This window comes from Clinocottus analis, unplaced genomic scaffold, assembly GCF_023055335.1.
Source record: "Clinocottus analis isolate CAN_PGR_092001 unplaced genomic scaffold, fCliAna1.0.p SCAF_2, whole genome shotgun sequence".
NCBI classification, from domain to species: Eukaryota; Metazoa; Chordata; class Actinopteri; order Perciformes; family Cottidae; genus Clinocottus; species Clinocottus analis.
Window position 1 is genome coordinate 20903279 of NW_027175931.1, and position 25425 is coordinate 20928703.

At 43.4% G+C, this 25425-nt stretch overlaps 1 protein-coding gene across 9 annotated transcripts in view; it reads left to right on the top strand.

Annotated features, from left to right (window-relative positions):
* frya (furry homolog a (Drosophila)) overlaps nucleotides 1-25425 on the top strand; it is a 47638-nt gene that overhangs the window by 15609 nt on the left and 6604 nt on the right. For 6 of the 9 annotated variants that reach the window (XM_068584203.1, XM_068584204.1, XM_068584198.1 and 3 more), the window contains exons 3-51: nucleotides 2092-2145; nucleotides 2984-3123; nucleotides 3258-3348; nucleotides 3548-3627; nucleotides 3728-3808; nucleotides 4724-4892; nucleotides 5047-5139; nucleotides 5267-5365; nucleotides 5952-6053; nucleotides 6424-6527; nucleotides 7051-7159; nucleotides 7315-7401; nucleotides 7964-8135; nucleotides 8277-8409; nucleotides 8642-8749; nucleotides 9016-9271; nucleotides 9421-9603; nucleotides 9696-9782; nucleotides 10253-10512; nucleotides 10642-10831; nucleotides 11080-11204; nucleotides 11614-11671; nucleotides 11863-11954; nucleotides 12173-12345; nucleotides 12824-12984; nucleotides 13641-13751; nucleotides 14266-14420; nucleotides 14752-14854; nucleotides 14941-15112; nucleotides 15508-15764; nucleotides 15866-16012; nucleotides 16519-16687; nucleotides 16882-16972; nucleotides 17059-17141; nucleotides 17708-17858; nucleotides 18072-18175; nucleotides 18731-18916; nucleotides 19666-19867; nucleotides 20322-20443; nucleotides 20558-20745; nucleotides 21114-21208; nucleotides 21304-21884; nucleotides 22063-22160; nucleotides 22242-22412; nucleotides 22542-22682; nucleotides 23316-23495; nucleotides 24209-24373; nucleotides 24502-24576; nucleotides 24705-24875. In XM_068584203.1, coding sequence (XP_068440304.1) covers nucleotides 2092-2145; nucleotides 2984-3123; nucleotides 3258-3348; nucleotides 3548-3627; nucleotides 3728-3808; nucleotides 4724-4892; nucleotides 5047-5139; nucleotides 5267-5365; nucleotides 5952-6053; nucleotides 6424-6527; nucleotides 7051-7159; nucleotides 7315-7401; nucleotides 7964-8135; nucleotides 8277-8409; nucleotides 8642-8749; nucleotides 9016-9271; nucleotides 9421-9603; nucleotides 9696-9782; nucleotides 10253-10512; nucleotides 10642-10831; nucleotides 11080-11204; nucleotides 11614-11671; nucleotides 11863-11954; nucleotides 12173-12345; nucleotides 12824-12984; nucleotides 13641-13751; nucleotides 14266-14420; nucleotides 14752-14854; nucleotides 14941-15112; nucleotides 15508-15764; nucleotides 15866-16012; nucleotides 16519-16687; nucleotides 16882-16972; nucleotides 17059-17141; nucleotides 17708-17858; nucleotides 18072-18175; nucleotides 18731-18916; nucleotides 19666-19867; nucleotides 20322-20443; nucleotides 20558-20745; nucleotides 21114-21208; nucleotides 21304-21884; nucleotides 22063-22160; nucleotides 22242-22412; nucleotides 22542-22682; nucleotides 23316-23495; nucleotides 24209-24373; nucleotides 24502-24576; nucleotides 24705-24875 — 7125 coding nt within the window. The remainder of the gene's footprint in view (nucleotides 1-2091; nucleotides 2146-2983; nucleotides 3124-3257; nucleotides 3349-3547; nucleotides 3628-3727; nucleotides 3809-4723; nucleotides 4893-5046; nucleotides 5140-5266; nucleotides 5366-5951; nucleotides 6054-6423; nucleotides 6528-7050; nucleotides 7160-7314; nucleotides 7402-7963; nucleotides 8136-8276; nucleotides 8410-8641; nucleotides 8750-9015; nucleotides 9272-9420; nucleotides 9604-9695; nucleotides 9783-10252; nucleotides 10513-10641; nucleotides 10832-11079; nucleotides 11205-11613; nucleotides 11672-11862; nucleotides 11955-12172; nucleotides 12346-12823; nucleotides 12985-13640; nucleotides 13752-14265; nucleotides 14421-14751; nucleotides 14855-14940; nucleotides 15113-15507; nucleotides 15765-15865; nucleotides 16013-16518; nucleotides 16688-16881; nucleotides 16973-17058; nucleotides 17142-17707; nucleotides 17859-18071; nucleotides 18176-18730; nucleotides 18917-19665; nucleotides 19868-20321; nucleotides 20444-20557; nucleotides 20746-21113; nucleotides 21209-21303; nucleotides 21885-22062; nucleotides 22161-22241; nucleotides 22413-22541; nucleotides 22683-23315; nucleotides 23496-24208; nucleotides 24374-24501; nucleotides 24577-24704; nucleotides 24876-25425) is intronic. The other 3 variants (XM_068584201.1, XM_068584206.1, XM_068584207.1) reach the window with 1 other exon arrangement.

The window sequence follows — 25425 nt, forward strand, 5'->3', positions numbered from 1 at the left end:
ACCACCTGCTCCCACAGCCACATTAGTATCACACACAAGTGCTGCTGAAAGTAAAAAATGCCCAATGGATTATTATTGCTAAGAAAAGCCTCAGGGAGCAGTACCTGTAGCTTTATGTCAGTGAATAAGTGGATACCCTTTTATTATTGTGGAAATTACACCAAAATGTGGGGAACAAAAAAAATGATGTAGCTACTATTCTCAATGCTTTCATGCAGGTTGTACAGGGTCAGATGTACTGTACGCTTATATGTGGCTGCGATGGCAGTGTCCAGTTTTAGGAAGTGTGATTTATAGGAAGTTGTTAGTCACCTGGACCAGTGTGCAGGGAAGTGTTAATTACCACAGGGAAAGTGTGCACCCGTCGTTTTCAGTGTAACTCCCTCTAGAAAACTGCAGGGAGGACGCGTCCCTCCTTGTTTTTCCTCTCGCTAGAGACTCGGCTGAGTCATTTGTTTTAGCCCGGCCGTGGAGTTATTGGCATGCAGTTGTCCCTCCTGCTCATTCTCATCATTATGGGCAATTTGTTTCACTCAATCTGTCATGTTCGACAAATTGTAGTTTGAATTCATGAATCAAATGCAGAAGAAGTGTAATGGACGCAAAAATGTCAGATAATTGAATACAAACAGTGTTGCCGTATCAGCCGGGGCAGAAAAGTCTTTTAAAACTCGACCGCAAGAGGCATCGACCTTAATGTCATTCTAGCACTGACGGGCTGCTCAGATGCAAGCGTTTGTCCAAAAACTACAAAGTTAATCAGAGCAGGGGGCTGAGCTGGCGTTGCAGCTGCAAGAGAGGGAGTGACAGTACCATCAGCCCACGCAATGTCAATGTCAGACACATCAGACAGTTAGCTCGTTTTGAATTAATCATCAAGTAAGCGATGTGCTGTGATTTGCTCCAATGAGGCAGCAGAGGGACCAATCTGCGAAGCAAAGTAGCAAAAAGGTAAAGGGAAGCAGATGCTTTGATTTGTGCAAGGATAGATCAGGTGGCAGTGTAAGCACACTACTATTAGTGTGTGTGTGTGTGTGTGTGTGTGTGTGTGTGTGTGAGTGTGCTTGCGCGTGTGTGTGTGTGTGTGTGTGTGTGTGTGTGTGTGTAAGGTAGTGCGTCCTGCTACAGCTGCGTTAAATATGTTTAAAAACTAAAAGGAAACCTTTGTAATTTTATATATCCATCTTATTTTTTTACTTGTTTCCAGGATAATACAAAGTCAGTGTTTAGGCTTTTTTTTCTACAAAAATGTAACAACAAATTCATACATTCATACTTGCTTCGAGGCAAATAGAAGCAAGTGTGAACAGAGAAACGTTTTTTTTCTTCTTTTTTAATGTATTGTGTGACTGTTGACACAAGCTTAATTAGTTGTAGAATGTGAGTAAAATAGATGGATACCATTTTTTAGGCTGTGGTAATTGTCATTTATATGATGCACTTGGTAGTTATGGGACATTTTTCAGTTACTGTATCCTAAAGATTTACTGGTAATATTAATTAATTGACTTCCTTGCATAGAATATAAAAAGGATGATTGAACCAATTAGAAATATCTTAAGAACACTCGGCCCAAAATATTGAAATACTTAAGGAATTTACGTAAATGTGTTAATATATAGTCAAGTGTTACACTGTCGTGTAAGCAGAATGTTCAATATAGTCACCGTCCTGGTCAACAGCTCTTGATATCCAAACGCATTCAGCCTTCACTTTCTAACAGGTAGGATGTGCTACTCGTGATATTCAGAAGTCAGGACTGTCTCACAGCCGGAGAGGACCGTGCAAAACCCAAATCCCCATGAAGGCCTTTACCTCAGATGATAGAAGACTGGAATAATGGGAGCTGTCGTGCCTGTCCTATCTCTAATATCTGACCCCGTGGGCTCATTGCTGACATCAGACTGATTGATGGCTCTCTCATTAGCTGGGCTGTAATGAGTCCCCGTTCAAAAATACTCCATGCGGTCTTCGGACCTGACGGATGGAGTCACGAGCTTCAGACTAAACGTCGCCAGTTTTACTTTGTACAAATAAGAAAACCTACAAAAGTTGTAAAATTACTCTTTTTTTCTGTTTTTTTTTTTTTAGGAAAAGCCATTAACGAAGTCACTGCAGAGGGGAGAAGATCCTCAGTTTGACCAAGTAAGTGCTGTGAAAAAGCAAAAAAAAAATGAATGTACATCGTTACTTTTCATTTTTTTATTCATTTCACGATTAGATTATAGGATGGGATTTTGTGGTTTTACACTATAACCTGCAAGCGATATATATAAAAGACCAACATTGAACTGTTTTGCCTCACCCTGTAAGCACCTATAGGATATATTGATGCAGTGTATACCATGAAAGAGCTGATGGGTGAAAGCTCTGCTCACATCCCAAAAGGTCTTTCACAGCCAGTCAAAGGCAGGAGTGTTCACCTTGAGAGCTGGCGCTAGCGCTGCGCTAGGTGTGTCCAGCAGGTCCGTGGCTCTGGAGAGAAGGCCCTTTCACAGCCACAGAGGTGTGTTTGTGCTGCTGCGTGAGCCCATTCAGCAGCCACACAGAGCCCGGATTCTTCTCCGGCCTCGTGCTGAATGAAGGGCTCGCTGTGTTCCCAAGCCCGACCAGACTCTCCTCCCTTCCTGTGTGCCCGGCCCATCCCGCCCGTTCCTTCCTCTTCCCTCTCTCTCTCTTTCTCCCCCCCCAAGGCACGAGGGAGTCGACCCCGTGAGCACCTTGTCTCTCTGCAGAGTCCAAATGAGTCTTTCAATTTCATCCTCTGTCCCTTAATGTAGCTTTAGACTTTACTCAAAAGCTCCGTCATATATTCTGTCTGTTGTTCAAATGTTGGAAACATACATGAATTCTCTTTGTTTGAATTGCTGTACGAATAAACAAAGAAAACGTTGATTTTTATCTCGTACTATAGTGCGTGAACTGCCGAACACAAACATGCATTTGCACGACGTCATGTGTCTTCTTCTTCTTCTTCTTCCAGCTGATAAGCACCATGAGCTCTTTGGCTGAGTACTGTCTCCCCTCCATCCTACGCACGTTGTTTGACTGGTACAAAAGACAAAATGGACTTGAGGAGGAGTTGCACGAGTACCGGCCGAGAGCCAACACCAAGTCCAAAAAGTGAGGATCATTGCATTGATTACTCCATGAAACAATGGGTCTTCCTGTGGAAGATATAAAGATGTAATGGGGACGCTCACATGCGCTGTACAACTGTAGCTAACCTCTGCTCTTGTTTCTACTCTCTCTAACAGCGATGAGCAGCAGAGGGATTATCTACTTGAAAGAAGGGATTTGGCCATCGACTTCATCTTCTCTCTTGTTCTCATAGAAGTTTTGAAACAGGTGACTCGACGTAACTGTTGCTGCTGAACAGCTGCCTAGTTTATCCTATTTTTGTTGTGTGATATAAAAACTCACTTAAGTAGAGCTGTTGGGATTTACCGCTGCTGTAAAGAGATACTTCTCACAACCGGTAGTTTGTGAGTATGTTTGTTTTTGAACATTCCTTCTCATATCTTTGCGTCTCCTGCTCGTTTCCTAGATGCCGCTCCACCCGGTCCTCGACAGTTTGGTCAATGACGTCATTAACTTGGCCTTTAAGCACTTTAGATACAAAGAGGGGTAAGCTTCTGTCTTTATCGAGCACCGCTCTTCTTTCTCCTTTGAAGGTTTCTCTGAGGTGTTTTTTTTTTTTTCCTGTCTGCTGTTGTGTTTCGCACAGGTACCATGGTCCGAACACTGGCAACATGCACACCGTGGCAGACCTCTATGCAGAAATCATCGGCGTATTAGCCCAGTCCAAGTAAGTACAGAGACAGAACTGCGGTTATATAATTTAGTATTATGGTTTGTTATTCTTTCTACATCGTAGAATCTTCATTCTCTGCTCTATTGAGCTTCGTTGTTATAATGGTGTGTTACCATTCCTCTTTTCTGCAAAACATCTCCCTGTTCAAGAGACTGGAACAGACTGTAGGGACAACACACTTTTGGACAGGTCCCCTTCACACCAAACTAGGACTGGAAATTGATGTCTGTTTATTTGAAGTTTTCAGATCATTGCAGCAAGGAACAACCTCTTAAAATAGAGATATGGTTGGTGAGCCCACTGTTCCTCCTTTCAAAAGGGAACTTTGCTTTATTTCCTGCAAAAGACACTTTGCTGACACGCTTTTATAAAGATCTTTACTTTTCTCTCTACTTTTTTTTTTTTAGGTCACAAATTTGACTGTGGACCGAAAGTATTCAGGTGTAACTCGTAGTTGTATTTGGTGGTTGCTCGATTATAAATAGGAAACACTTTCCCCTCACTTTATTAAGATGCAGAACCGGCTGTATTCGGTTTCGTACGAGTACACTACCAGGCACCAGGGAAGAGATTAAGATCATCGTGAGCTCCCAAAATGAATTATCTTCTAAATTTAGAACAGCTGAAGAATCCCATCTCTGGTTCATTTTGGGCAAGGGATCCGACGCTAGGCCAGGAGTTCATCTCGGGGCACAGACTCAGAGTCTGCATACTGAGAGAGAGACGAGGGAATGGTATTTTTGGAAGACATGCTCCCTGAATATTGTCTATATTCTCTCCCTGTCACGACTCTGAAGTGAAGTAACTTTTTTTGTGCAAGTGCTGATTTGGGATTTGTCTGACTGAGCTAAACCGGCATGTCTCTATATAGAATCTCATTTTCTCTCTCTCTCTCTCTCTCTCTTTTAGGTTCCCGGCTGTGAAGAAGAAGTTCATGACTGAGTTAAAGGAGCTGCGGCAGAAAGAGCAGAGTCCTTATGTTGTCCAGAGTACTATTAGCCTCATCATGGGGGTCAAGTTCTTCCGAATTAAGATGTATCCTGTCGAGGATTTTGAAGCCTCTTTTCAGTTCATGCAGGTACAGCAGACTTCTATAATCTATCCCTAACCTGCCTTACTACAGTAAAAACTGATTATGTGTCATAAGCTGTAGCTTCACACTCTATAAGTATAGAGTAATAATAATAATAATTTTGTTCGTTAAACCATTTACTACTCTGTTTTTTTTACAGGAGTGCGCCCAATATTTCCTGGATGTCAAAGACAAGGACATTAAGCACGCCTTAGCTGGTCTCTTTGTTGAAATATTGGTTCCTGTTGCAGCGGTAAGTAGTTTTTTTTCCCTTCAGTATGTGTTGCATGCATTACACAATATTGAATTAACATCGAAAAGAGCACTACCCTACACAGGATTGTTTTCTCGTCACGTGACCATATGTAATGTTGTCCTAGGCCGTGAAGAATGAGGTGAACGTACCCTGTCTGAGGAACTTCGTGGACAGCTTGTACGACACAACCCTGGACTTCTCTTCCAGGAAAAAGCACTCGCTGGTGAGTTAATCCACAGCAAAAGCAAAGTGACACTTGATTGTTGGCCTCGTTAGATTTGTAGACCTCCGTTGGGTTTTCACTCTTGACACCCTCTACTGCATGCTTAGATTTCCTGGATGCCTGTGGTCTCTGTGAATCCTCAAGCATCTCAAGGTCACTCTTGTGTAATGTTCTCTTCCAACGTCATCGCCCACATGAGGAGTAATTCATGAGGGAAGACAGGCTGCCATTTCAAAGCATTAAAACAAGCATTGACACAGCGGAGTGTATATATAAGTATAATGTTGAGTCTTCAATAAAGCATTTCAACACATTACACAGTGACACGGGAAGACAACAACACACGTAGCTATAGCAAGAAGAATAACAAAGGAGAGAAGCTCAGTATCTCTTTAAAAGAAAAATAGTCTTACATTACTATAATGCAGATATGGTTCAGAGATTATGCATCATTTGTCAAATTATCCACTTCAAGGACAAACTGAAATAGTACACGTAAAGACTAATTGCTCAACCCCTCATTAAGTCAGTGTGAAGCCATTTAACATGATAAAAGAGACTTAAACACTGACTGTTGTCTCCGCAGGCGTTTTACCCGTTGGTGACGTGCCTGCTGTGTGTCAGCCAGAAACAGTTCTTCCTCAACAGATGGCATGTCTTCCTCAACAACTGTCTCTCAAATCTGAAGGTAAGGCAGTCTGCAAACCAGCAGCCTTCATTTCCGACTAGAATGGTCTTTGTTAATCATAGAGGGCGGTTCAGATACACAATGGTTGTACGTATCAAATGAGCACAAAATATTTGCCTCCGCTTCAGTTGTCAAACAGAATCGTGCAAAATTACATTGTTGCTTTATGTTTTATTGTATTCATGGCTTGATAATCATGCTTCATGCAGAAATGATCTCATCAGCATTACATATAGTATTTAAGCCCATTATGATGACCAATCTCTTATCATTTTGTAATCATATGATAACGTAGAATACACTTTAGGCTGCCACTTGTTGAGAAGCTGTTCTGTCACTGACTTTCCTTCATAACTGTCATTTATTACAGAGCAGAGACCCTAAAATGGCTCGCGTTGCATTGGAGTCTCTGTACCGACTGTTATGGGTCTACATGATCAGAATCAAGTGTGAGAGCAACACTGCAACACAGGGGTAAATATCTTAAACCTCCTTGGCCTCAGCCAAAGAGGAAGAAATGTGGACTGCTCTTACAATTTCTTTCCCCCTGATGACAATTTCCTCTCTGCATGGATTTGGGCTTGAGGGGAAGAAAACAAAAAACTACATTCAAGTATCCTTTTTACTGCAGAGCCTCCGTCTTTGATACTGATTTTATTTTTTGCAGAAAAAGTAATGCTTTTTAAAAAAAAAAGGAATGAAATACTCGGGTCAGGCCGGCACCAGATTGTCAGTGCCAATGGCCCACTGTTTTTTTTTTTTTAGCAGCTTTACAAACATTAATATGAGCCTGAGCCCACATAAGGAATGCCAAATGGGTGAAATTGGACATTTTAAACCTGTTAATTAGGCCCCAAAATAATCTTGTCCTAATGAAATACCTCTCCAGCAATGGATTAAACCAATTTAATGAAGAGTTATATGTAATATTACCAAAGTTGTTTTTAATGCTTGTATGAGGTATCCTCCTAATGTGTTTATTTCTCTGTGTTCACAGACGCCTCAACACCATTATAACAACACTGTTCCCCAAAGGCTCCCGCAGTGTGGTACCAAGAGACATGCCTCTCAATATCTTTGTCAAAATCATCCAGTTTATTGCACAGGTAATGCAATAATACGCTATACTGCATCATAGAGAAGTCACACTAATTATACTGTATGTTATGTAACTATTTGTGAAACATACCAATACAAGGTATCTCATTAAAACGTTAATGACATCGTATTTAACACATTTTCTCTTTGTATTTCCTTCCAGGAAAGACTTGATTTTGCCATGAGAGAGATTATCTTTGACCTTCTTTGTGTTGGCAAACCCGCCAAAGCCTTTAGTCTTAATCCAGAGGTATGCATTCAACATTCACTTCTACAGTTTAATGTGTTGATAGAAAAATGTGAAGAAGAAGAAAATGCCCCATTTAGCCCTAAAGATAATTCTGCTAAAGTAATGAACTGCTTCTTTCTCATAAAGTGTCTGTTCTTCCTAGTGATTAAGTTTATCTTCAGATAAATAGTAAAATAAACAGTGTTTTGTGGTTCAAATTAGGTTAAAACAATATTTTTTAGCTAATTTGACAGACTCTTTAAATAAGTAAGGGACTTCTATGCAGTATACAGTTTCTACTGGACACTACTGGACTTACACATTCATGTAATGACATTTCCCTCAATTGTAAGGCACCAAAAAAAATTGAAAATATGCTCATAATATATGGAGCATATATTCATAATAATCGACTGTTTACACTCGATTATTATGAGCATGTAACTGCTGATGAAACTTCATGTAACTGCTGATGCAATAGATTTTCTTCCAGCTAAAGTGGTGTTTCATTGTCAGTTTCCCCACAGGGCAAATATTGCTTTATTGAAAATTGATTAAGATACAGTTTAACTTTTTTGTGCAGAGAATGAATATTGGTCTGAGAGCATTCCTGGTCATAGCCGATAAACTGCAGCAGAAGGACGGCGAGCCTCCCATGCCGAACACTGGTTGCACTTTACCCTCCGGAAATACACTCCGAGTCAAGAAGACATACTTGAGCAAAACGCTGACGGATGAGGAGGCCAAAGTCATTGGTGAGTGAGACAGACCACGGTCAGGAATGCTGAAACAGCCTCGCAGTTGCAGACTCAAATAGCATTGACAGCTTAAGCATCAAATGTGGAATTTAAATGGCCGTTTACAGATGAGTAACAGCGTTTTTGCTTCTCCTGCAGGGATGGCGCAGTATTATTTTCATGTGCGGAAGGCTATTGACAATATCCTCAGACACCTGGACAAAGAGGTGGGACGCTGCATGATGATGACGAATGCGCAGATGTTGAACAAGGAGCCCGAGGACATGATCACGTAAGTGCACACGCCTCTCTGGCATCTCAGCGGCCAAAACATTTCAGGTTGGAAAAACTCCAGAGTGTTAAAAGTAATTCCAATCCCATCATAAACTCTTACCTTGGCTTCATTAAACCTGGATGACAATCTAGTTATTTATCCCAATCCCAGTTCAGTTTACAAATGACATTTGAACACGTTGAAATCAAGCTTTTGCAGTTAAACTTACTGTAAAATCTGACCTATGCAGAGGTGAGAGAAAGCCCAAGATTGACTTGTTCAGGACGTGTGTCGCTGCAATCCCTCGCATCCTGCCTGACGGGATGTCCAAACCAGAGCTCATAGACCTGCTCTCTCGGTGAGTCACCACTCTTGGGCAAACCCTTGTATTTTTTTTACACCTAATTATTATTTCCGATGTGAGGAAACTGGAAGCTTGACAATGTATGGTATTATATGCAGCAGGCTGGCTAAATTATAGCAGTACCTCAGATGAGACAGGTACAATTATTGTACCGTTAAAATCCGGCCCACTTTTTCATTGGTAATAGATACAGGACTTCATTTACTTCCTCTCAAGAAACTTATTTGATTCTGCTTTTTTCTCTTTGTCTTCTTTGTCAGATTGACAATCCACATGGACGACGAGCTGCGTCTCATAGCCCAGAATTCCTTGCAAAGCCTGCTGGTTGATTTCTCTGACTGGCGTGATGACGTTCTGTTTGGATTCACTAACTTCCTGCTACGAGAGGTCCAGGACACTCACCAGGGACTGTTGGACGCATCCCTCAAATTACTGCTGCAACTGCTCACACAGTGGAAACTCACCCTGGCCGCCCCAGGGAAGAGTTATGACACCGCTAAAGTACACACGGCCGAGGTACAGGACGTTTTTGTGCCTTTCAAAAGTGGGAGAGAATGATCACAACTTGATCCATTGAAGAAATAACACCGTGCTGTGCTAAAGTGTCAGGTAAATCATGCGACCGTGAAATCAGCATTTGTTTTATTTCCATGTTCATGCCACAGCTGCTGCAGTCCAGCTCGGGCGTGAAGATGCCTGCAGAGCGCGGTCCTCACTCCACCGTGCTGCACGCAGTGGAGGGACTGGCGCTCGTGTTGCTCTGCTCCTGTCAGCTGAGCACCCGCAGGCTGGCCATCGCCATACTGAAAGAGATACGAAGTCTATTTGTGACCATCGGACAGTCTGAGGTAAATGGGACAAAGTTAAACTGACAGAATACATTAAAATTTGATGAGTTTACAGTCTGTGACTTTATGTTTTTTTTTTTCTCAACCTCAAGGATGATGACAAACCAATGATAGAGGTCATGGACCAGCTCAGCCCTGTGATCCTGGAGAGTTTCGTCAATGTTGCAGCCTCCGACTCGGTGAGTTGTTTTCAACTATAAAACTCAAACTCCTTTCGTCTAAAGATTAGGTATCATTTGAAGATCGAGCCACATGAAATCTGGTCCACAAAACAGCAAATGCTTGTTACGTATACTGTAAGCCAGAAGCTTGCTTTGGTAATCTAGCATGTAGAAGAGGAACAAACAGCTGGAACTGAGCAGCTGTTGACCTTATGACTCTGGCTTATGCAATCATCATGCTGTCAACGTGACGCTAAGATTCATTGAGAATCATTTTTTCAGTAAATGTCCGTATATGCATTATTGAGTAGTTCTAAATATATTGTGTGATTATCTGATGTCGATTTTCCTTCAATAGCTGCGGTATTTACGTTTTAAATAATTATTCTAAGCATCCGGATGAGGAGAGAGACGGAAGGAATGTTTCTTTTTGGACGAGTTATTCAGTAATGACCTCTGACCCTAGTGTGCCAACTGCTTGTTTGCAGGTCGCCCTGCCAGCTGGCCACCACGTGGACCTCCAGTGGCTCGTGGAGTGGAACGCACTGCTCGTGAATAACCATTATGACATTCGGAGCCCCTCACACGTGTGGATCTTTGCCCAGTCGGTGAAGGACCCCTGGGTGCTGTGTGTATACAGTCTCCTCCGGCAAGACAACCTCCCCAAGCACTGCTCCACGGCCCTCAGCTACGCCTGGCCCTACGCCTTCACTCGAATGCAGATGCTCATGCCCCTGGTGGACCCAAAGTAAGTGTTTGAAGAATAGCCTCTTGGGAGCACTTCCCTGTTGCATACGATACACTCCTCCTTCAAGAGCCCCTGTTATACACAGCTGAGTATAAAAACCAATCATTCTCCTTTTGTATGATTCATTAGTAACCCAGTGTATGCGAAGAAGACCAACACGTCTGGGAGCGGCGACAATTACGTAACCCTGTGGAGAAACTACCTGATCCTTTGCTTCGGGGTCGCTAAGCCCAGTATCATGAGCCCCGGCCATCTGAGAGCATCGACACCCGAGATCACGACCGCCACGCCCGACAGCGGCGTCGGCTACGATAACAAGGTAGCTGCTTACCTGTGCCCTGGCCTCGTTAAGTCCCCCATTGCTTGGTCTCATCAGGATCAGGTGTTCTTCGGGCGGTTGTTGACATTCAATCTCTGAGCATCAAATTACACGGCACATGAATGGAACGGGGCTGCGGCTGTATTCTAAACTTCACAGAAACGCCTCATTTCAGCCCTGTGTAATTAGTCGTGTTCAAGCAGCGGGAGGCTTTTATGAGTGCAACTGAACCGTGTTTGATGTTTCAGGTTATCGGGAGTCCGTCTGTGGCCTGGCTCCTGAAGCAGTTGGTTCCACTGATGAGAGCAGAGAGCATCGAGTTGACTGAGTCGCTGGTTCTGGGTTTCGGTCGCGCCAATTCCCTTGTATTCAGGTATATGAGAAAGTCAAAATCCTTTTTATTATAATTGATTGACACATTAGTTTTAAAGCTGGATAGCATCACAGCATTAAAATATTGGAGAGGCTTATTGACGTGTTGTTGTTGTTGCGTCTGTTTTAATGGGACAGGACCAGTCAAAATAAAGTCTAATCCATTATTTTCTCAGTAGTGAAAGTGCACGTTGACCTGTATTTGTGTGGATTTAAAGTGGAAATAAACAGGAGATTATAGTTGAGCGATGCCTTTTCCTAATTTTTTTTAGCTCAAATCCCTTTTCCTTAGAAAATAACAACAGTCTTACTGAAGTGTAATTTCTCCATTTAACGGAATGTATTAATGATAGTTGTTTGATAAAGCATTTTACCTCACAATGACTTATGTTTTGACTGCCCGCACACAGGGAACTTGTGGAAGAGCTCCATCCCTTGATGAAAGAAGCGTTAGAAAGAAGACCTGAGGTTGGTTGATCGTATTTACAGGACACAACACGTACACTTCTGGATTTACTTTGTGAATGAACTGGATCATGCTCTGCAACATTATCAGAGAGACGACGTGTCTCCGAACATCTGTCGCTAAATAAAGACGAATAATAATAATATCACCGGGACTTAAGTGATGATGGATTTTTCCTAATAATTGTTTGCAGAACAAGAAGCGGCGTGAACGGCGAGACCTGCTGAGACTGCAGCTGCTGCGGATCTTTGAGCTGCTGGCGGATGCCGGTGTCATCAGTGACAGGTTAGTGCGGCATTTGTTGCCACATTACAGCCCCGCACCTCACAGTATCATACTCGATGTACATGAAGAGGGAGGGGGGCATACGTAAGATAACAAAACAAGATCATCGAGATATAACCGTTGTGCTACTGAACTCCTTGGCATGAATGCATGTTAAAGTATTTCGGTTTGGTTTGTAATTTTATTTTCATTGGGCAACTCCCTGTTTTTTCCGACAGTACAAACGGAGCTCTGGAACGTGACACCCTCGCCCTGGGCGCTCTCTTCCTGGAGTATGTGGATCTAACCCGGATGCTCCTCGAAGCCGAGAATGACAAAGATGCAGAGATTCTCAAGGACATCCGAGCTCACTTCAGCGCAATGGTGGCCAACCTCATCCAATGTGTACCAGGTACTTAGAAAAGATTCGGCTTGAACGCCCCTTCTTTCCAATGTTCTGCAAGTCGAATTGGAACATTGCTGAATACATTTCTCTTATTTGGATGCCTGATGCAATCCATCTTTCCCTTTTCATTAATTTGTAGATTGTGAATTCTATAATAGGCTGGCGTTTGGCTGGGGTTAGCACATCACATGGAGCACAGGACTCGTGATATTGATCTTGATTTGGAGGAAGCCCGAGGGGAGTAGATCCAAAAATAGTGCAACTTAATGACAGAGCAGCCAAGGCAAGGTGATGACTCATGGGTTGCCAAGCCTTCACAGATCCCCACTGAACGGCTAATGATCTGTCAAGGGACATCAGCACCTTGTTATCATATCGGAAAATGCACCTTTAGTAGTTAGTTAACGATGATTAAATGTCTTTTGCTGACTCTTCATTTTCTTAATAAATGGACATATAAAAGGCTTCTTGTCTACCTCCCCAGTGCACCACAGGCGCTTCCTGTTTCCACAGCAGAGCCTGCGGCATCACCTCTTCATCCTCTTCAGTCAGTGGGCCGGTCCTTTCAGCATCATGTTCACCCCTCTGGACCGCTACAGTGACAGGAATCACCAGATCACAAGATACCAATATTGTGCCCTAAAGGTAAGCATATATAATGCAATATATTGCCTTAAACAAACTTTTACATACAGTATATTAATGTAATATAAAGGAATATAAACATGTATCTTGGGTCTGTCTTTATCTAATTACAAAGCATATGTTTGAGAACAAGTGCAGAATAACTCCACACATTTCCTCTTTATGTTGTAGAACGATACAGTGAAATATGTTTTGTGTATATAACGATCAAACTTATTTCATCTTTGAACCGAGATGCCGCCGCCTTTTGTGATCTGCGTGCTCGCGAATCACTTTTTTGAAAGGAGCCCCTGCATCCCCAGGTGATGCTGGATCAGAGAAGAATCCTCCCAGTCTTTCTCTGCGAGCCAAGATATTTCTTTCAAATGTAATTCTGTTGTTTGGTATGGACTCCTCTCCTCTCTACCCGCGAGACAAATATAAACTCAAGTACAGCACACTCTCTCCTGAACTGAAGGGTGACTGAGCCTTGATTTTCACATCGCTCAGCTCACGTCTATCTTTAGGTCTAAAGAAACAACAGCCTTTGTTTACTGGTAAACAGGAGCGCTGCACTGTAAAGTCACACAAAAGGGCTTCAGGGAGTTCAACACGTAGCTCCTGCAACCATTCTGAGCCGTGTGCTGCAACTGTTGACTGTTTGTTCGTTCTTCTAGGCCATGTCTGCTGTGCTGTGCTGCGGGCCTGTGTTTGATAACGTTGGCCTCTCTCCAGACGGATACCTCTACAAGTGGCTGGATAATATACTCGCCTGTCAGGATCAGCGGGTATGTGACCAATGCTTTTCCACCACGGTGCATTTAAACAAAGAGCTGACCCAGAATGCCACTCACCACCCCCTCCTTCTGATAGCTCTCTGAGGCCTGCTTTGACTAAAAGCCCAACTCTAGACATTGCCAAGCGCTCACCATTATCTTGCAGGATTGTTGGCAAATAGTGAAGAGAGTTTTTGTATCGAAATGAATTTGTCTAATGTTCTCTTTTCTTTCTCGTTTTACTACACAAGATACAAGATAAATCACCGCCATGTTTATTAAACACATTCTTTCTTGTCATAATTGACTTTGAGCCTTCATCCGATGAAATTAAATGATTTGATGTGTAGCCCGCTCTAGGCATGTAGGCAAGAACATGTCATTTATCATATTTTTTTGTACGACAGGTGAAGCTGACTGCCCTGGATCTTTGAAAAATACAACACCTCAGATATGTGTATAATGTGACATCAAGAGTAGTTGTATGTGAAAAGACAGTCTGTGTTGCGATCTGCTCCTGGCTCAGGTCCACCAGCTTGGCTGTGAAGTCGTCATCCTGCTCCTGGAGCTCAATGCCGACCAGGTCAACTTATTCAACTGGGCTGTGGATCGCTGCTACACTGGCTCCTACCAGCTCGCCTCAGGCTGCTTCAAAGCCATCGCTACAGTCTGTGGCAGCAGGTACGAAATCTCACAATCTCTCTGCCATCTGCTCAACTAGTTAAGGTCAGCTGCATTTGCACAAACAGCATTTTCATCAAGGGCAGTTATGGCTCTTTGGGTGAGATCATCCAGATGTTCTCGTCTGCCTCACCTTAGCTGATCCTCTTAAATGGCTCATTAGTCATCTGAAGTTGGACTTCCTTTTGTGCCTTATCTCAAAAACATGATCGCAAACATTTTGTGGGACACCTAAGATCTAAATACTGAACCATTAAGTTGTTTATTTCTCTCTCTCTCTCTCTCTCTCTCTTTCTCTCTCTCTCTCTCTCTCTCTCTCTGTCTTAACTAGCAGAAACTATCCAAGTGATATAGTAACACTGCTAAATCTGGTCCTCTTCAAGGCATCAGACACCAACAGAGAAATCTATGAGATTTCAATGCAGCTCATGCAGGTGAGATATACAAACACAGTTGCTTCTTGTGCTTCTGTGGAGGGTTACATTCATAAATGACCCACTTCTCATCTTTCTTTGAACAGATTCTTGAAGCAAAGTTATTTGTGTACTCTAAGAAGATTGCAGAGCAGAAGCCAAACAGCATCCTGTACGGCACCCATGGCCCACTGCCGCCTCTGTACAGTGTCTCGCTGCCTCAGCTCTCCAGCCAGCTGGCCAGCATGTACCCTGAACTCACGCTCCCTCTTTTCTCAGGTAGCTATTTGTGTCACATGTGTGCTGCGTATGTGGCCACAATGGGGTTAGCCGTGGTATTTCCGCCTGCTGTAGTACTCTCACAGGCTCGTCATCTTCTTATGGTTCACTCAATGCTGCACACTCATCTTCCAGAGGAGTCTTCCTCTCCCACCACCCACACACATACTGTATATATATATGAACACTCCCACTGACCACAAAAACGCTGAGAGCTTAAATTGATTAAAGGGAATCCAAAGCTTACGTAGATTTTGTATGTGGTTCAGGATTAAACCGATGATTATGGTGAAGCTGAGTACACAGCATGTTTGATGTGCATGTCGAATATAAACACGGAAGTGCCCTCTGATGTTATTCTCATGTTAACAATGCCTTTCCCCTGCTTGTTCCAGAGGTTAGTCAGAGGTTCCCCACCACTCATCCTAATGGGAGGCAGATCATGCTGACCTACCTTCTGCCCTGGCTCGGGAACATTGAGCTGGTGGACAGCGGCCTGCTGCTCCCGGTCTTCACACCATGCACCTCGGATTATAACGCTTGTATCCGGACAGCCAGCACAGGTTCATCCCACCAACTAAAGGGCACTGGCTGGGGCTCCTTACAGGCCACATCTATGGTTCTCAACAACCTCATGTTCATGACCGCCAAGGTAAAGTTGTGTCGGGGAACTGTGATGAAATGGGGCGTGGGTAATCAAGTCAATGCAGCTAACATGTCGTCTCTTTTTTCATTTCTATCCCTTGTGGTCAGTATGGAGATGATCTACCTGGACCAGAGATGGAAAACTCCTGGAATGCTTTAGTCTGCAATGAGAAGTGGAGCAACAATCTGAGGACCGCCCTCCAGTTTCTCATCAGCTTATGTGGTGTCAGCAGTGACACCACCCTCCTGCCATATGTAAGATATTCGTATCATTAAGGCTAACTCAAAAACATCGTGGAGCTACTTCTTCTTTTGTTTAGTTCCCTTCAGTGTCTAACACAGAGGTGGGCAATTATTTTTCACAGGGGGCCACATGAGGAACAGAAATTATTGTGGAGGGCCGGGCCAATAGCCTGAACTCATTTATATACACTCCGCGACGGAGTTTGACAGGACTTCCCAGCATGCAGTTCTGCGGTATAATTTTATAAATGTGAAACCTTGACTGGCGTTCCTATCCCGGGTTATAGCTGTGAAAATTAAATGCTGCTGCCTGTTATTATGGCAATGCACCGCCGGTTTGACGTTATGTCCGGCAGGCCCGCCCAGAGCGCCAGGCCTAATATTAATTATATTTGATTTTATAATATAATAATTAAATTAGAATACTTACAATACTCTGCGGGCCAGATTAAAACGCCCAGCGGGCCGTAGTTTGCCCACCCCTGGCCTAACAGATGTTCTGTCATGTATTTGTTCAGATCAAGAAGGTGGTGATATATCTGTGCCGGAACCACACCATGCAAACCATGGAGGAGTTGATATTTGAGTTGCAACAGACGGATCCAGTCAACCCGGTGGTGCAGCACTGTGATAGCCCTCCTTTCTACCGCTTCACTGCCACAAGCAAGGCCTCCACGGCTGCGTCAGGTACATCTTCAAAAACCCCAGTTGAAATTTTGTTTTAATGAGGAAATCTGAAATGCCGACAACCATATGAAACTTTTAGCTCTGGACAGATCCCAGTGGTGAATGTGAAGCGGTGTTGGGGTTAAAGATCACGCTCAGTTGACTTTTCTTGAATGTACAGTAAAATAAATGTTTCTCTTTTTTCTTTTTTCTAGGCACCACATCAAGTAGTAATACTGTTGTTGCAGGCCAAGAGAGCTTTCCTGAAACAGAAGATACCAAGACTGGGAAGGAGTACGAGGAGAGGTAGGGAGCAAAAGCTTAAAGCTTATCGTTAGATGAATTATAGTCCTACCAATGCCCATCAAGATACATGTTTTTTCTGACCTCAGGCTAAGCCACATAATGAGAGCCCACAACCGCCTGGAATCACGCTACAGCAACAGCTCAGGAGGATCCTACGACGAAGATAAGAGTACGGCTATTTTTGTACCAGACGCCCTTTGAAAAATGTTAGTTGTCATAGTCTGTTGAGTGTGGAATACACAGGCGGGTTTTGGAGGGTAAGATGGTGGCCGGCATGGTTTCATTGATAATGCATGAGCAGTGCAGAGTGGCCTGGGGTTCTTAAAAGGCTTCTGTGAGAACTGGCACTGAAATAAAAGTAGTCAAGCCCAGGGCCTCTGCACTGCTGCCAGTGACCCAGAAACGTCTTTATTATACTCTCTTGATCTAACTTGGCCCTGCAGACGAATGTTAGTAAGAATGGAAAGCACCCTTTGACAACTAAGCTTCAAAAATTACTTTGCTCATGATTTTATATAGTTATACATTATTTAAATGATTCTCCAGTTTGTCATTTGCCCATATGTCATATCCAGCGGCTATGGCGTTCCACAAACTCTCATTGCAATTTAATTTAAGTGTGTGTGTGTGTGTGTGTGTGTGTGTGTGTGTGTGTGTGTGTGTGTGTGTGTGTGTGTGTGTGTGTGTGTGTGTGTTGGACAAATGCCAGCATTATAATTTTCTGTAATATTTTAGGTGAACCTCTGCCCCCCTATGCCGACTGGCTGATGGTTGTCATTGAGACCAATCAGCCCCATCCTCTGCCCATGCCTCTGAATGGAGGATGTTGGGCTCCACTGGTGGATTTCTTGCCAGAGACCATCACTCCCAGAGGACCACTGCACAGGTTAGACCGCTTCACTTGGGATCCAACTGATCTGACACCTTAAATGTCATAAATGGTCAGAGTTTACCTTTAAATGCCTGCAGATGAAGGCAGCACCACTCAGCTTTTTCAATCTGATGCTGTGCACTTCAAGATCATGATTACGGGGATTAGATATGTTTAGTGTTGTTGTTGATTGAGAGGCCTAACAGCGGGTGTTTTTCTTTGTTTTAGGTGCAATATAGCAGTCATCTTCATGACAGAGATGGTGGTGGACCACAGTGTGAGAGAGGACTGGGCCATGCACTTGCCTTTGCTGCTACATGCCTTGTTTTTGGGTGAGTTCACAATATTATCAGTCCGTTACTGCTGCCACCCTCCCCTCCCCCATAAGCATTATGAAACAATACAGGCTTAATGTGTTAGGTGGATATGGTGAATCAGAGAAGATGTTGAATAAAGATGGGGAAGTTGATTTCATTTCAGCTCATTAGATTTCTTTGCTGATAAAAAAACAAACACCCTACCGCATAAAATTACCCTATGCTATGCACTATTTTGTCAATAAATTCCTCGTGGTACACTTATACATAAAGACACATGGCAGTGTGAAATGAATGTCATTAGAAGAGGTGAATTAAGATGAATCTTCATGTGTTTGCTGTGTTTTTTTATGGGAATGAGGAGTGCCTAAGGCTTGCATGTTCCACATTTTATCAGAAGTGTGTCATGCCATGGCAGACTCACACTGCTCTGATCTTGACTGGTGCCTTGGTCTCGGTCTTGACTAGGTGTCAACCCCTCGAGGTCTTGGTTCTTGTCTCGTTTCACGTGGTCTTCTTGACCACAACGCTGCCTCGTCTTAAAGATCACTGGTCTGTTCCTTTCCTCAGGTATGGATCACTACCGAACAGAAGTGTTTGAGCACAGCAAACGTCTCCTCCTCCACCTGCTCATCACTTTGTCCTGCAACAACAACTTCCAGGCCATCGCCTCGGTTTTACTGCAGACGCGTGAGATCAACGGCACGAAGACCCTCACTTGCAAACCAAGCCTCCCGTCGGAATATTTTCCTTCAGGTAAATAATTGGGCTTTTAGTAATACTCAGTAGAGTTTTCTCCACTAAAACACATTCATACTGAAAGCTTGGAGGAGACCTGGGTCCAGTTGACAGAGCTGCTTGGCTTGACACATTGCTCTTTTCTCTGGCTAAAAGCAACGTCAACAACAGGAGGGGAACGCTACCATTCCTTTTCAGAGGATAGATAGGTTTCTTATCAGGGGGGAAAACATGTGGACACTTTGCCAAAAGCAATATTGAGCACAGAGAACATCAAAGGTCTTGATTAAAGCATTCCATCATGCTATTTTTGTCCTTTTGCCCAAATTGGGGCCATCTGCTCCGGCTTGGATAGCCCTCCCACTGCCGATTGTTTGTTTTGCAAATGTCTAGACATTTTGAAATGTGTCGAGTATTATTTTAATACAACTTGCATGGTCAAAAATAGTACTCTTTCACACCGCTCCAAAGAAAACATCCCTTTTTTCTTCTTTGTGTTTGTAACGTCCTCACTCCCATGTTTATTATATTGGTATAAACTGTGCAATATTTTGCAGACAACAAGAAGATTGAGTGTGCGGCAATTCAATCGTTAAACTTGAAAGTTTACCACATTAAATCTTATCAGCAGATGAGGCTAATTAGATATAAATTGTCAAAACAAAGACCACGGTGTTCTCGACATGCTCTCTCATGCAAGTTGCTGTCGGGAAATATATTTGGCCATTCAAAAAAACCGCTATAACATGTTTCTCTGTTGCGTTCAGGAGGATGTTATGACTTCCTGCGGGAGTGCCAAGCGTCTCCTGTGCCAGACTCTGGTCTGAGCTCTTCTTCTACATCATCCAGTTTGAGTCTGGGCGGCAGCAGCAACAACCTGCCGGAGATCTCGCATGACGTGGAGGAGCTGGTGGCTTCCAGTAAAATGGACGAGAAGACTAATAAACTCATTGAGTTTTTAACCACAAGGTGCTGATTTAATATGATGTTCCCCCATTAAAATCATTTCCTGATTTCATGCATGTCACACAGCAAGTATGCTTTGTCATATTTCTTGATGTAGAATACCACCTAGTGGTGCTGCACTCATAGTGCAATGGATTATTGGATAAGCAGATCAGAATAGATATTTTAATTGAGTGACTGCAGCTGACATTTGCCAATATTTATTGTACACTTTGGAAATTCCAACTGTCACCTTTCAAACTCTTGAAATGGGAAAAAAGGAAAAAACCTGCGCAGAATTTCAGTTTAAAGAGCATTTGATTGGTTGAGATTAGAGTTTTGCTTCAATATTAATTGACCTAAAAACCAAACAAGAGTAACATCTGAATTCGGGCTTAGTCCATCTTATTCAGAACAGTCAGCTTATTGTCCCACTTTTTAAAATGTTGTTAGTAACTGTAGAACTGTTGTTTTACAGAGCATATGGAGCACTGTGGTGCCATGAGGACATTTCAGCAAAGAACTACATTTCAAAAAGCACCGGGCAGCTGACAAACTTCCTGCGACATGTGATTTGTGTGTTCAAAGAGTCCAAGTCAGGTAACCCTTCAGTAAATCCATCACTGTCATTACTAATGAAGTGCAGTAACCCTGTCTTTAACACTCAATAATTCCTACCTTCATTAGCACACTGTCATCTGTTTTCCTCGCTAGATTTCCATCTGGAGCAGCAGCTCAGCGACGTGGCGCTGCAGACGGCCTTGTGTAGTTCATCGCGTCACTACGCTGGCCGTTCCTTCCAGGTGTTCAGGGCCCTCCGGCAGCCCATTTCTGCCCACGCTGTCTCCGACCTGCTCTCCCGGCTGGTGGAGGTCGTGGGAGAGCATGGAGAAGAGGTGCAGGTTAGTGTTTACATGATGCGCGTGATATGTGAACGTGGCTATGAGAACATGAGACATACGAGAGGTTCAATTGTTCAGGGATCGTCCTTTGCAGAAACTGATAAATTCAGCTAAGTAGCACAAGGATTCAATGCCGATGAGCAAATGAGTTGAATGCCCCAGATGTTTGACCCTCTTATGAGCACATTAATAAATCTGGTAATCACCTAATGGCAGAAATAATAGATCATCATTTAAGTCTAATCAGCATATCCTTGAACTACCTGTCTGTCAAATATTATTTAAATCTAGCTTTTGCTTTTTTTTAACATCTATTTTTGTCAGCAATTAAGTGCTCTTGTATAATAAAATCTCTTTTTCTCTTGCAGGGCTATGTGATGGAGGTATTACTGACACTGGAGTCTGTGGTGGATAACTTAGCTGAATGTCTCAAGAACAATGATCTCATGGCCATCTTGACGAGGTGTGTGTCTCCTGTACATGTATTCGTGTTGAAAGAGTCTCTTTTTATATTGTTCAAACATACAGAACCATTATTTGTGGTTTGTATCATTGCAGAGCCTCGTCTCCAGATTTCCTCACCAGTCTCAAGCTGCTGTCCAACAGGAAGAGCACAGGGCAGCTCAATCTTAGAAGAGAAGAGAGGACCCGACATCAGAGGAGCTCCTCTGTCCCAAAGAAGTTCGGAGAGGCGGACAGGTGGTCTGATCCGCCTCGCAGCGCTACGCTGGACCGCATCCAAGCATGTAAAGAGCAGGTTTCGTCAGCAAAGACCCGCAGCTCGTCCTTGTCCAAAGACAACATCAACGACCCAACCAACGTCAACCACCCCAGCAACTTGCTGGCCACCATCTTCTGGGTGGCGGTGTCTCTGATGGAGTCGGACTTTGAGTTTGAGTACCAGATGTCTTTGAGACTGCTGAATAAGCTGCTGGGCCACATGTCGCTGGACAAACAGGAGAACAGAGAGAAGCTGGAGAAACTGCAGAGCCAGCTTCAATGGAGCAGCTTCACTGGGCTCCAGCAGCTGCTGCTGAAGGGCTTCACCTCCGCGTCCACCACTGACCTCACGCTCCAGCTCTTCTGCCAACTCACGCCGGTGTCACGAGTGCCTGTGGTGGACACGTCACAAGCCATAGGTACCCTGTAGGAAACAACAGATATGGGGTTGTTAAGACAGATTATGGGAATGTGGATAGTCTTAGATTGTCGGTGTCTATAGAAGCTGCTATTTAAGGTCGATGCAGGACATTAAACAACCATACGTGAATGTTTTCATGGGAAATATTGAGTGAATTTGTCCATTTCATCCATTAGGCTTTCCCTTGAATGTTCTCTGCCTGCTCCCACATCTCGTGCAGAACTTCGACGGGCCCACGCAGTTCTGTCAAGACGTTGCAGAGAAGATAGCCCAGGTTTGGCTCCATTAACGCATCTTTCTTCATTTTCCCTTCAAGAGAATGTGTTTTTTGGGCTAATGCTCTTTTTGTCCGTAGGTATGCCTCGAGGAGAAGAACGCAAAGCTCTCCAACCTCGCTCACGTCATGACGCTGTATAAAACGCACGCCTACACACGAGACTGCTTCTCCTGGGTGAACGTGGTGTGTCGGTATCTTCACGAGGCCTTCTCGGATATCACCCTCAACCTGGTCACTTACATGGCAGAGGTTTGTGCAGCTGCTTCGGCTGCTCACATATTTGCCAAAGTGGCAGTAAAAGGGTTGTGCATTAATTATGTATTACAGCTTTTCAAAGGGTGCCCCATTAATTAAATGTGTTTTGTTCCGTTGTAACAGCTGTTGGAGAAGGGTCTCCCCAGTATGCAGCAGACTCTTTTACAAATCATCTACAGCCTCCTGAGTCACATGGACCTGGGTGGGATTCAAGCCAAACCATTCAACATGGAGGTGCTCAAGACAATTGAGAAATTTGTCCAGGTGAGTTTGACTGTGTCCTACTGCAGATCATTACTTTAAATATGTGGTGACATATTTGCACTGATTTTTAGTCGAAGCCTGTATATATATATATATATATATATATATATATATATATATATATATATATATATATATATATATATATATATATATACATATATATATATATATATATATATATATATATATATATATATATTCCAGCATACTTTTACTCGTTGAGATATGTGTGCTGTTAAAGGAAAAACATTCAGATCACCTACGTCAGATGTGATCACTGGAAACCTTGAGGCATCGTGCTCTGAGTAAGACTCTTGTGTTCCCTATTCCCATTGTGAGTGTTCATTGGAAAAAAAAGGAGGAAAAAAAAATCTGTCATGTGTCAGTGCAGTAAATTTGTAGACACACCCAAACTATAAACAGTCTGCCCTTCGGCCGCAAGCTCGGCCTCTGCTTATTCTCACTCCGAGTCCACTTTCCTTCAAGTGCTAGAACACTTGTCTCCAAAAATAGAACCTCATTAAAACGCACAAAGACCTGTGTGGTTGTTTCTTTCTAAACATGTGGTTGTGTGGGTTATTGTCTGTGTGTACGGGTGACTGCATGTGTATATGTCTGTGTCATCAATAGACTGTCCATTGGAGGGAAGCATTGAATATCCTGAAGCTGGTGGTTTCTCGATCGGCCAGTTTGGTGCAGCCGTCATCCCCACAGAGTGTCCTCGCCTATGAGGACATCAGCCGCGTATGGGACCGCTCCTCCAAGGCTCTGCCCGGGAAAACGCTGGATTTCCACTTTGACATATCTGAGGTTAGAGACGCTTTCTCTTTCGCCGTGTTCTTGGTTTGAAAGTCCCTGCAGCTTGGGGAGAGCTTAATGCTTGTCTGATTTCCCCGGTATTTTTTCCTGTATTTTCCAGGGTGCGGTGCTTGTTGAGGTTGTGTGTCAAGCTTTTTGGAAGGGAAACATTTCTTCCCCTTCCTTAATGCTGATATTTCTTTTTGACCAAACCCCTCGAGATTAGCTTGAAAGCTCCAAAGGTAAACACAATTAACCGAGCAAGAGCTGGAAAGTGATTTCAAAGATACAGACAGAGTTGTGTATGTGTGGGAACTGTACAGGGAGCTATTTGGGCAGTTCATGAATGGCAGGAAATGATGTCAGCTCTTTGCTGCCGTCCTTTGTATGTGAATCAGGGACTTTTAGTGGATAGCCAATAGTGTGTGAAACTAAACCACTGATATTTCTGAAAATACCCCGATATTTTTAGACTGAGGCATACAGCAGAAGAAAGGTTTGTTTTCCCTCAAATGCTTCGCGCATTTGGAATGCCGAGGGGAGTATAAAAGATAATATATGAAACATCGATCCTTCACAGTCATCTCGGATACAAACAGGAGCTGCTATGGAGACCCAGTCATCGATTGACTAAGCAGAGAGGTACTTCATTCATCTTCACACTTTCCCTGACTCACTGAGGTTTCCGTCTGCACGTCTGTCTTTGTTCACGTCCACGCCGTTAGACGCCGGTGATTGGTCGGCGTTTTGACGACCTGCAGCGTTCTCCAGGCCTCGATGTGAAGAGCAGGACCACAGCAGTGACCCGCAGCACCTCCTCCACCTCCTCTGGATCCACTTCCAACAACGTCCTGGTGCCAGTCAGCTGGAAGAGGCCTCAGTCTTCACAGGTGAACACTTCTTCTCTTTCCTTCTGAGTGATAGGGTTCGCCATATGAGGTGTGATGATTTGATAATAGCTCTATTTGGAGCCTATTAAATTAATTTTATTTGTATCTTTCTCTCTTGTCCGCTGCAGAAAAGAACGCGGGAAAAACTGGTGAATGTGTTGTCTCTGTGTGGACAAGAAGTGGGGCTCACAAAAAATCCTTCGGTTAGAGACACTTCATTTGAGCAATGCTCTGCATGTTAACATTTACTGGCTATTGTCTAATGATCATGCATTAAAGATTCAGCAGACAAGCCCTTTTTTTAATTGGTTCCCCTTTGTTGCTCTTGTAGGTGATTTTCTCCAGTTGTGGGGAGCTGGACCTCATGGAGCACCAGCCCAGCCTGGTGTCCTCCGACGATGGGACACGGGAGCCAGACAACATGGACGACACGACCTCAGAGCAACAGTTCAGAGTCTTTCGAGACTTTGACTTCCTTGATGTGGAGCTTGAAGATGGAGAGGTGAGTCAAACGATTTGAAACCGATCATTCATTCTCCTTCTCACCACCTGGCACATTTGATTGAGAACAACATTGTCAGACGTGTGAAGCAAAAGCAACAAAAAAGAAACATGACATGACATTAGCACAAAGGTATTTTACTCCAAAGAGCACTCGTATACTGTTCTGGGTTAGGTCTGCCTGCTCTGAGTAATGGGGTTTCTTTCTTCTGTTTTCTCTGTCCGTGCTATCTAGGAGCTACAGGTAAGTTTAGTCATGTTCCATTTTCTTTCCAAGAGCGTTTGCTTGTGCAGATAATTTAGTGAACTGCCACACTGATGGCAAAGAGTAGCAAATGTGTGTGCATGCCGTGTACTTTACAAAACAGATTCTGCAATGTTCATGTAGTTCAAGAGACATACATCCACTACATGATTAAGTATTAGAAACACAGTAAGTTTAGCATATAGATGTAGACATCACACAGACAGCTGACTTATTTTAGAGTAACATTTCCGCCCTTCATTTACGCTGCAGACCTCGCTTCATTTCACAAAATAAAGTGTGTGCA